This window comes from Hyperolius riggenbachi, chromosome 10 (genome assembly GCF_040937935.1).
Source record: "Hyperolius riggenbachi isolate aHypRig1 chromosome 10, aHypRig1.pri, whole genome shotgun sequence".
Taxonomy (NCBI): domain Eukaryota; kingdom Metazoa; phylum Chordata; class Amphibia; order Anura; family Hyperoliidae; genus Hyperolius; species Hyperolius riggenbachi.
Window position 1 is genome coordinate 191,129,202 of NC_090655.1, and position 12,545 is coordinate 191,141,746.

At 50.2% G+C, this 12,545-nt stretch overlaps 1 protein-coding gene across 1 annotated transcript in view; it reads right to left on the reverse strand.

Moving 5' to 3' along the window:
• Positions 1-305: 305 nt before the first annotated feature.
• Positions 306-12,545, reverse strand: part of TMEM254 (transmembrane protein 254) — a 35,386-nt gene continuing 23,146 nt past the window's right edge. The window contains exon 4 of the mRNA XM_068255470.1: positions 306-2,388. Within this exon, the coding sequence (XP_068111571.1) occupies positions 2,271-2,388 (118 nt within the window). The 3' untranslated portion in view covers positions 306-2,270. The remainder of the gene's footprint in view (positions 2,389-12,545) is intronic.

Here is a 12,545-nt window from a genome sequence, read left to right on the forward strand (position 1 = left end):
CAAGAAGAGTGCTCTTTCTAGAGCCATTTTCTCCTCTTACTATCCACAAACCAAGACAGAAAAGTGCAGGCATCATTTCAGTATAGGCCTGACTCAATGTTGATCCTTAACTACAGAACACGATCTAATGTTGATCCTGAGCTTACAGAAGATGATTTAGAGTTCAACCAAAGTAGTTTGCGACTCCTTGTTGTACCTGTAAATAAGTTTTATCCAGTGACAAATATTTAAAAAGATCTGAATGGTTAAATTATAGATGGTATTACTCCATTAGAGATCTGGCATAACACAACCACAGTGCAACATAATGTTTTAAGTTTTTTATTCCATGAATTAGTGCTTAAGAATTTTCAGTTTTAGTAGCTATCCCGAAACAGAAGTATCAAAGAAGTATAACCAGGATGCCCAGTCTACACTATAGCGTGCTAATAGTAATATACAGCGTTCAAGCAAATAAACACCATTTACAGTGGAAGGGTTAGTGTATACAGGTGTTTTGTTGTGGTATCAGATATGCATTTCTGAAACATTAGGAATGGTTTGTGTTTGGTCTGCATTTCTTAGCATGTTTTATTATCCTGCCTTTGAAGAGCTTTGTGATGACATTAAAGTACAGTAAAATCCCAGATACAGTTTCTAGAACTCAGTTAACCAGAATTCAAGCAACCAGAAAAAAAATCCTGGCCTTTCAGGGTGCATAAATCTATTTTTACACTTCTTTATACAGTAATAAACATCTGTTACATTAATTTAAGTCTGTCCTTTGTCGTAATTTGTTTACTATTTCTGTATTTCAACATAAATATAGAGTTTAGGGTAAGTATACAGTGTGGGTTATAGTACTGTTATTTAGCTAGCAGGGGCGTAACTATAAATCACTGGGCCCCCCTGCGAGACTTTGGATGGGGCCTCTCCCCCCCCCCCCCTCACTTTCTGCACAGGTAAACTGAGAACCAATGTTATTCAATTGGCTAGTGCACACTTGAATGTGTTTTACCCATGTAGATAAAACAGACATCAGTGAAGCACTGCACGCATTTTCTCTTTAATTACATTAGCTTCTGTGATAAAACAAGCATGTTTTCACACATACAGACACACATGGTGTGCAGAAAATGCATGCAGAAAACCAAAAGACGAGTGTGCTGCCAGCCTCTGCTTATTACACTCACTCTGTCCATCTCTGGTGGAGCAGAACTGGCTCTGCAGTCTTCTTCAGCATCACTACAGTACACAGCACTGTGGGGGGCTGTGCTGAGCACTGTGCAGAAGAGCCTGCTGCACACTGTATTCCTTATCAGTGGCTGAGCAGATGCAGTCATTAGAACAATTGTGTAGAGAATAGAACGTTTTTTTTCTCTCCACCCCCTTAGTTGTCAGTCTCTCAGAACAGGGAAAAAAACTTCTCCTAGAATGGGGCCCCCCTGTAGCTGCATCCCTTGCAGGGTCTATTGTTACACCCGTTAGCTAGGCCCATTTTTAACATTGACTCTCAAGCAACCAGAACCCACTAATCCAGCATCAGCCAAAGCACCCTTGGTGCTAGATAATGGGGGTTTTACTGTAAATGAAAATATATCTGTGCTCGGGCTGCATGTTGCACTGCAACAGCACATGCATTGAGAAGCTGCATTTGCCTCTGACGCCTGTCTACACGATGCAGGTAAAGGATTATAGATTAGACTGAATCAGAGGAGGTAGTTGCATGGTACATGATGCAGTCTGCCATGCTAAAGAAAACTTGCAGGCTCAGGCCCACTGGAATGAATAGCAACATACAAAAGTATCAGTCATGTATGTTTTTGTGCATTTTATACTCACCCAAAATTCAAAAATGTTTTTCCTCACAAAAGAGAAATTGGAAGACAAGTGTTCCACCACAGCATTACTAATGCACATTAACATTCCTCAACCTGTTCTAGTACATGTGAAAACTACATTCACTTCCAAGAACTGTCAAGGCCCTTAGTGTTACATGACCTGCGCAATGACCACTTTCACTGTTACATTGGATTCTCCTTACTGGGTGTTCCCATTTCATACTTTCCCTTAGAAACCACAACCAGGAAATTTATAGAGGGGGAAAATGTGAGGCTGGACTGAGTTTGTATAAAAGAGTCATTGAGAAGATGTTATGAAAAAAGCCTTTTAAATTAGATCTGATGTTAGAATTGCTGCAGCATAGGCTGCACATGATTTTTATATAACAGGTCTTTTAGACATGGAGTTTTAATCCAGGAAACACATGGGCTGAGGTTGTCAGTACAGTCCTATCTTCGCTTCTTCACTGGCTTGTACGCAAGGAGGAGGGAGAGAGAAGCTATTCCAAACAGAAAGGTCTGTATGACCCACTGCGTTCTGGCTCCGGAGTCTGTAATTCCTTTCGCTCTGGAAAAAAATGTGTAATGGATTAATTCAAAGCAACAGAAGCTTTCAATGTCAAGAGCAACCAGCAAAAGTTAACTGAGTTAAAGGTTTACGGGTTATTAAAGAGACTCAGAGATTAAACTATTAAGAGATTTATACATACCTGGGGCTTTCTCCAGCCCCATCCGCATGGATCGCTCCCACGCTGCCCTCCTCTGCTGCCTCTATTGCCGGTACCAGGTCCTGTCACTTCGGTCGGTCAGGGCCAGTCGACGCAAGTGCAGTGCACTCCCTCTGTAATGCGCAGGCGCATGCGTAAAGCAGGTGCTGGCGAGACGGAGGGAGTCCCTGTGGATGCGTACCCAGCTGGCCGCGTCCCGCGGAAGTGATGGGACTCAGTACCATTGATAGAGGTAGCGGTGGACGGTGGCGTGGGAGCGATCCATGCAGATGGGGCTGGAGGAAGCCCCAGGTATGTATAAAACCCCTCTCTGGTTTCCTTTAAGCTATACAAGGTTTTAACTGATGCTGTATCTTTTGTATAGGGCTGTGGAGTTGGAGTCGAGGAGTCGGGGCAATTTTGGGCACCCGGAGTTGGAGATTTCATAAACTGAGGAGTCGGATGATTTTTGTACAAAATCCACAGCCCTGTTAAGTATTAGACTAAGGAGTCTGAGTCGAGGAGTCTGAGCCATTTTGGGTACCCGGAGTTGGAATCGGAGTTTCATGGAGTTGGAGTCGGAAGATTTTTTTATCGACTTCACAGCCCTGCTTTTGTAAGCCTCAAAAGTCTTTGAAGTTGTGGAAATCAAATTATTATGGCAAGTTCTAGTATTATAAATAATAATTTTTCTTTCAGTAATATTATATAGAACATTCTGGAGCCAGACAGGTATGCAGCATGGCTTAAGTGAAGAGAAATAAAACCAAACACTGGACGCAGTTTAAATGTAAAGCTCTGCTGTGTGACTCTGGAATACGGAAAGGAGTGCTGGGCGAATCATGTAAAAAGGGCGCCAGAGATTTGAGCGCAGCCAGTGCCGCCATAGTCCGTAATGTGAACTACGGCTAAAGCAGTGCTTGGTCATTAATTTGGGCGCAGTCAAAAGATGGACGATAAAAACAGTGTAATTCTGCCACCAGCAATAGCTGGAAACCGAATTGTGTCTTATACCCGACTCAATGGCTGCCTGGAGGGGGACTTTTGCAGGAGCAGGGTGAGCATTTTTTTGGATTTACCCTGCACCCAGATTTCATGTATACAATGCTGGGGGTCACTTATTGGGGAAGGGTAATGTTGTAATGGACACACTTGCAATAAGGGTGAAAGGATCATCTACTGCTCATGATTGCTATGGCAAAGGGTGGGATGCTATACTGGTCAAACTTACTGGGTGGGTCTTGCCCAGGGAAGGGAAGTATTTTATGTAGAGTTGTGGTTCAAATGCAGGTTTCCTACTTCTGAAACTCGGATAACACAATGCACACTTCAGAACCTCAGGAAGTGGAGAGGGTCACGCGGTTGCGGTCCACGTGACTCTGATACTTCCTTCTTCCAAGCCCTGCCCCTCTCCACTACCTGAGGTTCTGAAGTGTGTTGTACAGTGTCATTTGGATTTCAGAAGTAGGAAACCCGGATTCGAACAGCAACACTAATCTTATGTAAAGCTTAGCATTCTTAAACTTGTGATAAAATCAAATAGTTATGGTAAGTTCTAACTTAAAAAAATGGCTTAATCATAAACCCGAAAAAGTATTGTTGGTAATTACAAGCTTGAAATACTCTTTGAAAAGCATTTATACGCTGTCTGGCTTTGTTCACCCCGGGAGGGGGGGGGGGGGGGGTGTTTCTACCCCTTTCGGTGCTCCACTGCACGCTACGATTTTGTACAAAGCGCTTTTGCAGAGCAATTCCGTTTATTCACTTTCTGACATCAGTCAGGGAGTGAATTCTATCACCCGGAAATGAATAAATACAATGGGCTTGATTCACAAAGCGGTGCTAACAGTTAGCACGCTGGTGAAAAGCCCTTTATCACGCCTAAACTCAGTTTAGGCGTGATAACTATAGCACCAACTGGGTTAGCACCGCAGTGCACAGCTGATCAAAAGTTTTGCACTAGCAAAGTCTGGTGCACTTTGAATAGAGTTTAATGGCGCTGCTTTGCGTGCAGGACTTTGTGTGCGATCTAAACTTATTACGCCTAAACTTATCATGCCTAAACTGGCTTTTCACCAGCGTGGTGCAATGGTTATCACGCCTAAAGTCTCTAACTGGGTTAGCACCGCTTTGTGAATCAAGCCCAATGTATTTATTCATAAAAACGCAATCGCCGGATAAAGTGATTTGTGAGTGTTGTTGCACTTTTTCTATACCTTCCATTGTAGCAAAATTGCCCCAAAAATGGTACATGCAACACTTTGCTGAGAGGAAACCTGACAAAACGCGCTGATATGAACATAAGGAATCATTGCACAACGCTTTTAAGGCAATTTTTAAAATTGCCGGCACTCGAAAAAACCCTGCAAAACGCCCTAGGTGTGAATGAGCCCTTAATAGAGTACTTCTCAAAAAAAGTAATTAGTGGAAATAAACCTTGATAGAAACTCTGTTGTTTTTTTTTGGGGGGGGGGGGGGGGGGGCACCATAGGGACTGCATAAAGCAGGTGAAAAAAAAACATTTCTGAGCGGAGAGGAGCTTGAAGTTGCACTGTGGTACATACAGTATTTAGGCAACCTACTGATCCATAAGAAATGTTTCTGCAACATATTAAAATGTATGGCATTGGTGATCTGAATAGAATACTGGGTAAGGGCACTGCCTTTGACGTGGGAGACCAGGGTTTGAATCCTGGCTAGGGTTAGTACCTATTCAGTAAGGAGTAAGGAGTTCAAGGCAAGACTCTCCACTGCAGGGTGGCCTCCTGAGCGCGTCCCAATGGCTGCAGCTCTTGAGCGCTTTGAGTCAGAAAGGAGAAAAGCGCTATACAAAAGTTCAGATTATTATTATTATTAATAGTGCCATTACTCTACAGTTATTCATGAAATAAATCGGACATTATTCAGCTAAGACTGGTAAAAAGTAGAACCAGGGGCGTTTCTAGGGTCCTTGGAGATCGGGGGCACCTGTGGGCACCAGGCGGGGAGGTATATGCGGCGTGCGCAGCGGCAAAAATGGGCGTGACCATGAGGTGAGTGGGCGTGGCCATGGGTGGGGCCAAATGAACATGAACTTAGCAGCGGTGTAAGCTACAGATAACAGGCCTGCCCATCTAAATATTGGATGGAGCCCCCTGTCCTTTATTTGGATAATTTACAATCAGTATAGGCATAGATCAAAGATGTATACGCACATACAATTTTGATTGGTCAATCACTGACCCCCAATTTTACCACCCCCGTGCAGTAAGTGGGCCAACAGACAATGAATTTTATGAACAGAGCTAAAATTGGCTAATCAAAATTGTATGTGTGTACCAGGCTTTACAGCTAATACTGTACATACTGAAAGTAGCAGGGATCAGCATACAATATAGCTGGTTTACAATCAGTAAAGGCACAGAGTAACACCTTACACTGTACACACTGGAGGTAAATCAGCACACAGTGCAGGCACTAGAGAACAGCGTATACTGTACATACTGTAGGCAGCAGACTGCAGCTAGCATGCCAAAAATATGAGGATCACGTTGTGCGGTGTGCTTATCGCGCCGCACCAAAAAATGGGTGGGCCATGGACCAGAATATAGGTGTGGTAACGGGTGGAGACAAATTTACATGAACCTAGCAATGGTGGGACATTAGATTATGACAGTGGTGGCGAACCTTTTGGAGGCCGAGTGCCCAAACTGCAACCCAAAAGTCACTTATCTATCGCAAAGTGGCAACAGCAATTTAAACTAAATACTGTACAAACGTTTTAACTCATACATGAACATTATGGAAAATCCAAGTTGAAAATAAACTGTGAAGATAAACAATTTCATCCATCCTACTCCTGAAAAATGTATTCAATTTTTTAGAACCTCCCAGTTTTATTTTTTGTTTTAAAAAGCTAAAAAAGTAGGTTTAATGCTATTGTCTCATATGATAAGGATTCAGCTTTTCCCATAGTCTCGCAGTTAGCAATCATGTGACCCCCAACAAGACAAATTCAGCAATCATGAGGCCCACAACAAATCATGAGGCCCCCAACAAGACAAATTCAGCAATCATGAGGCCTCCAACAAATCATGAGGCCCCCAACAAGACAAATTCAGCAATCATGAGGCCCCCAACAAGACAAATTCAGCAATCTTGAGGCCCCCAACAAATCATAAGGCTCCCAACAAGACAAATTCAGCAGTTATGAGGCACATAAATAGACAGCATTTCACATAAATAGGCAGAATGCCCCCTTAATATAGTAGCCCCCCAAGTTAGGTAGTGAGTGACAAAGACCCCCAGGTTAGCTAGTGGGTGACAGGCGCCTCCAGTTAGGTAGTGAGTGACAGGGACCCCGATAGTGAGTGACAGGGAGCCCCTTTAGGCAGTGAGTGAGTGCCCGGGAGCCCCTTTAGGGAGTGAGTGAGTGCCAGGGAGCGAGTGAGTGACAGGGAGGCCCTTTAGGCAGTGAGTGAGTGCCAGGGAGCCCCTTCAGGTAGTGAGTGCCAGGGAGCCCCTTCAGGCAGTGAGTGAGTGCCAGGGAGCCCCTTCAGGCAGTGAGTGAGTGCCAGGGAGCCCCTTCAGGCAGTAAGTGAGTGACAGGGAGCCCCTTCAGGCAGTGAGTGAGTGACAGGGAGCCCCTTCAGGCAGTGAGTGAGTGACAGGGAGCCCCTTTAGGCAGTGAGTGAGTGACAGGGAGCCCCTTTAGGTAGTGAGTGAGTGACAGGGAGCCCCTTTAGGTAGTGAGTGAGTGACAGGGAGCCCCTTTAGGTAGTGAGTGAGTGACAGGGAGCCCCTTTAGGGAGTGAGTGAGTGCCAGGGAGCCCCTTTAGGGAGTGAGTGAGTGCCAGGGAGCCCCTTTAGAGAGTGAGTGAGTGCCAGGGAGCCCCTTTAGAGAGTGAGTGAGTGCCAGGGAGCCCCTTTAGGCAGTGAGTGAGTGACAGGAAGGCCCTTAAGGCAGTGAGTGCCAGGGAGTCCCTTTAGGCAGTGAGTGAGTGCCAGGGAGCCCCTTTAGGCAGTGAGTGAGTGAGTGACAGGGAGCCCCTTTAGGTAGTGAGTGAGTGCCAGGGAGCCCCTTTAGGGAGTGAGTGCCAGGGAGCCCCTTTAGGGAGTGAGTGAGTGCCAGGGAGCCCCTTTAGAGAGTGAGTGAGTGCCAGGGAGCCCCTTTAGAGAGTGAGTGAGTGCCAGGGAGCCCCTTTAGGCAGTGAGTGAGTGCCAGGGAGCCCCTTTAGGCAGTGAGTGAGTGCCAGGGAGCCCCTTTAGGCAGTGAGTGAGTGCCAGGGAGCCCCTTTAGGCAGTGAGTGAGTGCCAGGGAGCCCCTTTAGGCAGTGAGTGAGTGCCAGGGAGCCCCTTTAGGCAGTGAGTGAGTGCCAGGGAGCCCCTTTAGGCAGTGAGTGAGTGCCAGGGAGCCCCTTTAGGCAGTGAGTGAGTGCCAGGGAGCCCCTTTAGGCAGTGAGTGAGTGCCAGGGAGCCCCTTTAGGCAGTGAGTGAGTGCCAGGGAGCCCCTTTAGGGAGTGAGTGCCAGGGAGCCCCTTTAGGAAGTGAGTGACAGGGAGGCCCTTTAGGTAGTGAGTGAGTGCCAGGGAGCCCCTTTAGGGAGTGAGTGCCAGGGAGCCCCTTTAGGGAGTGAGTGAGTGCCAGGGAGCCCCTTTAGGGAGTGAGTGAGTGACAGGGAGGCCCTTTAGGGAGTGAGTGACAGGGAGGCCCTTTAGGGAGTGAGTGAGTGACAGGGAGCCCCTTTAGGGAGTGAGTGACAGGGAGCCCCTTTAGGGAGTTAGTGAGTGACAGGGAGGCCCTTTAGGGAGTGAGTGAGTGACAGGGAGGCCCTTTAGGGAGTGAGTGAGTGACAGGGAGGCCCTTTAGGGAGTGAGTGAGTGACAGGGAGGCCCTTTAGGGAGTGAGTGAGTGCCCGGGAGCCCCTTTAGGGAGTGAGTGAGTGAGTGCCAGGGAGCGAGTGAGTGACAGGGAGGCCCTTTAGGCAGTGAGTGAGTGACAGGGAGCCCCTTTAGGGAGTGAGTGAGTGCCAGGGAGCGAGTGAGTGACAGGGAGGCCCTTTAGGCAGTGAGTGAGTGCCAGGGAGCCCCTTCAGGTAGTGAGTGCCAGGGAGCCCCTTCAGGCAGTGAGTGAGTGCCAGGGAGCCCCTTCAGGCAGTGAGTGAGTGCCAGGGAGCCCCTTCAGGCAGTGAGTGAGTGACAGGGAGCCCCTTCAGGCAGTGAGTGAGTGACAGGGAGCCCCTTCAGGCAGTGAGTGAGTGACAGGGAGCCCCTTTAGGCAGTGAGTGAGTGACAGGGAGCCCCTTTAGGCAGTGAGTGAGTGACAGGGAGCCCCTTTAGGCAGTGAGTGAGTGCCAGGGAGCCCCTTTAGGTAGTGAGTGAGTGACAGGGAGCCCCTTTAGGTAGTGAGTGAGTGACAGGGAGCCCCTTTAGGTAGTGAGTGACAGGGAGCCCCTTTAGGGAGTGAGTGAGTGCCAGGGAGCCCCTTTAGGGAGTGAGTGAGTGCCAGGGAGCCCCTTTAGAGAGTGAGTGAGTGCCAGGGAGCCCCTTTAGAGAGTGAGTGCCAGGGAGCCCCTTTAGGCAGTGAGTGAGTGACAGGAAGGCCCTTAAGGCAGTGAGTGCCAGGGAGCCCCTTTAGGCAGTGAGTGAGTGCCAGGGAGCCCCTTTAGGCAGTGAGTGAGTGAGTGACAGGGAGCCCCTTTAGGTAGTGAGTGAGTGCCAGGGAGCCCCTTTAGGGAGTGAGTGCCAGGGAGCCCCTTTAGGGAGTGAGTGAGTGCCAGGGAGCCCCTTTAGAGAGTGAGTGAGTGCCAGGGAGCCCCTTTAGAGAGTGAGTGAGTGCCAGGGAGCCCCTTTAGAGAGTGAGTGAGTGCCAGGGAGCCCCTTTAGAGAGTGAGTGAGTGCCAGGGAGCCCCTTTAGGCAGTGAGTGAGTGCCAGGGAGCCCCTTTAGGCAGTGAGTGAGTGGGAGCCCCTTTAGGCAGTGAGTGAGTGCCAGGGAGCCCCTTTAGGCAGTGAGTGAGTGCCAGGGAGCCCCTTTAGGCAGTGAGTGAGTGCCAGGGAGCCCCTTTAGGCAGTGAGTGCCAGGGAGCCCCTTTAGGGAGTGAGTGCCAGGGAGCCCCTTTAGGAAGTGAGTGAGTGACAGGGAGGCCCTTTAGGTAGTGAGTGAGTGCCAGGGAGCCCCTTTAGGGAGTAAGTGCCAGGGAGACCCTTTAGGGAGTGAGTGAGTGCCAGGGAGCCCCTTTAGGGAGTGAGTGAGTGACAGGGAGGCCCTTTAGGGAGTGAGTGAGTGCCAGGGAGCCCCTTTAGAGAGTGAGTGCCAGGGAGCCCCTTTAGGCAGTGAGTGAGTGACAGGAAGGCCCTTTAGGCAGTGAGTGAGTGACAGGAAGGCCCTTAAGGCAGTGAGTGCCAGGGAGCCCCTTTAGGCAGTGAGTGAGTGCCAGGGAGCCCCTTTAGGCAGTGAGTGAGTGAGTGACAGGGAGCCCCTTTAGGTAGTGAGTGAGTGCCAGGGAGCCCCTTTAGGGAGTGAGTGCCAGGGAGCCCCTTTAGGGAGTGAGTGAGTGCCAGGGAGCCCCTTTAGGTAGTGAGTGAGTGACAGGGAGCCCCTTTAGGTAGTGAGTGAGTGACAGGGAGCCCCTTTAGGTAGTGAGTGAGTGACAGGGAGCCCCTTTAGGGAGTGAGTGAGTGCCAGGGAGCCCCTTTAGGGAGTGAGTGAGTGCCAGGGAGCCCCTTTAGAGAGTGAGTGAGTGCCAGGGAGCCCCTTTAGAGAGTGAGTGCCAGGGAGCCCCTTTAGGCAGTGAGTGAGTGACAGGAAGGCCCTTAAGGCAGTGAGTGCCAGGGAGCCCCTTTAGGCAGTGAGTGAGTGCCAGGGAGCCCCTTTAGGCAGTGAGTGAGTGAGTGACAGGGAGCCCCTTTAGGTAGTGAGTGAGTGACAGGGAGCCCCTTTAGGTAGTGAGTGAGTGACAGGGAGCCCCTTTAGGGAGTGAGTGAGTGCCAGGGAGCCCCTTTAGGGAGTGAGTGAGTGCCAGGGAGCCCCTTTAGAGAGTGAGTGAGTGCCAGGGAGCCCCTTTAGAGAGTGAGTGCCAGGGAGCCCCTTTAGGCAGTGAGTGAGTGACAGGAAGGCCCTTAAGGCAGTGAGTGCCAGGGAGCCCCTTTAGGCAGTGAGTGAGTGCCAGGGAGCCCCTTTAGGCAGTGAGTGAGTGAGTGACAGGGAGCCCCTTTAGGTAGTGAGTGAGTGCCAGGGAGCCCCTTTAGGGAGTGAGTGCCAGGGAGCCCCTTTAGGGAGTGAGTGAGTGCCAGGGAGCCCCTTTAGAGAGTGAGTGAGTGCCAGGGAGCCCCTTTAGGCAGTGAGTGAGTGCCAGGGAGCCCCTTTAGGCAGTGAGTGAGTGCCAGGGAGCCCCTTTAGGCAGTGAGTGAGTGGGAGCCCCTTTAGGCAGTGAGTGAGTGCCAGGGAGCCCCTTTAGGCAGTGAGTGAGTGCCAGGGGGCCCCTTTAGGCAGTGAGTGAGTGCCAGGGAGCCCCTTTAGGCAGTGAGTGAGTGCCAGGGAGCCCCTTTAGGCAGTGAGTGAGTGCCAGGGAGCCCCTTTAGGCAGTGAGTGAGTGCCAGGGAGCCCCTTTAGGCAGTGAGTGCCAGGGAGCCCCTTTAGGCAGTGAGTGCCAGGGAGCCCCTTTAGGGAGTGAGTGCCAGGGAGCCCCTTTAGGAAGTGAGTGAGTGACAGGGAGGCCCTTTAGGTAGTGAGTGAGTGCCAGGGAGCCCCTTTAGGGAGTGAGTGCCAGGGAGCCCCTTTAGGGAGTGAGTGAGTGCCAGGGAGCCCCTTTAGGGAGTGAGTGAGTGACAGGGAGGCCCTTTAGGGAGTGAGTGAGTGACAGGGAGGCCCTTTAGGGAGTGAGTGAGTGACAGGGAGCCCCTTTAGGGAGTGAGTGAGTGACAGGGAGCCCCTTTAGGGAGTGAGTGAGTGACAGGGAGCCCCTTTAGGGAGTTAGTGAGTGACAGGGAGGCCCTTTAGGGAGTGAGTGAGTGACAGGGAGGCCCTTTAGGGAGTGAGTGAGTGACAGGGAGGCCTTTTAGGGAGTGAGTGAGTGACAGGGAGGCCCTTTAGGGAGTAAGTGCCCGGGAGCCCCTTTAGGGAGTGAGTGAGTGCCAGGGAGCGAGTGAGTGACAGGGAGGCCCTTTAGGGAGTGAGTGAGTGCCAGGGAGCCCCTTTAGGGAGTGAGTGGGTGACAGGGAGGCCCTTTAGGGAGTGAGTGGGTGACAGGGAGGCCCTTTAGGGAGTGAGTGAATGAGTGACAGGGTGGCCCCCTAGGGAGTGAGTGAGTGACAGGGAGGCCCCCCTCCAGCCGCCTCCGCTCCCCCCCCCTTACCTCGCAGCAGAGTCAGACCTCATGATCAGCGGCGACCCGACCAGTGGCAGCGGGCGCCGGACGCACCCGCTCGATATGCGGAAGTGATGTCACTTCCGCATATCAGTGCGGGCGCTGGGTCCTAGCGCCCGCACGATTGGTCTCCGGCTCGCCGCCTGATCCTGAGGTCTGAGGACGCAGCGGCGGCGGCTGGAGGGAGCCGCTGACATAGGGGGCGGCCAGGCGGAGATCCGTGGCACCCCAGGACAGAAGATTGGGGGAACGTGCCCCCCCAAAATAGGGCTAGAGACGCCCCTGAGAAGAACGCTTCTATGCTATTGCACATTTTCATCTAGTCCCATAACAAATCACAGAAGCAACAAAACCAGATGTGCCATTTACTGGATGTTCATCCAGCAATCGTTACAAAAATTACTAACTGTAAGAGAACGCATAAGTATTGCTACAGATTTGGAACCATCACACTGCGTTGCTAAGACACATGATTATAGCACGCAAACAAAACAAAATATTCAGGCTATTCTACCTATGCCTGTCGTAAGGGTCAGTGGACACTGAAAAAAACACCCCACAAAACTGTTCAAACAGTATACTGACATCTAGTGAACAGTTAAAGTTACTACAATATTCCTTGTGTGCACAGAAGCCATAAAACTAGCAAACTGAAGAAAAGTGAAAATGTGAAA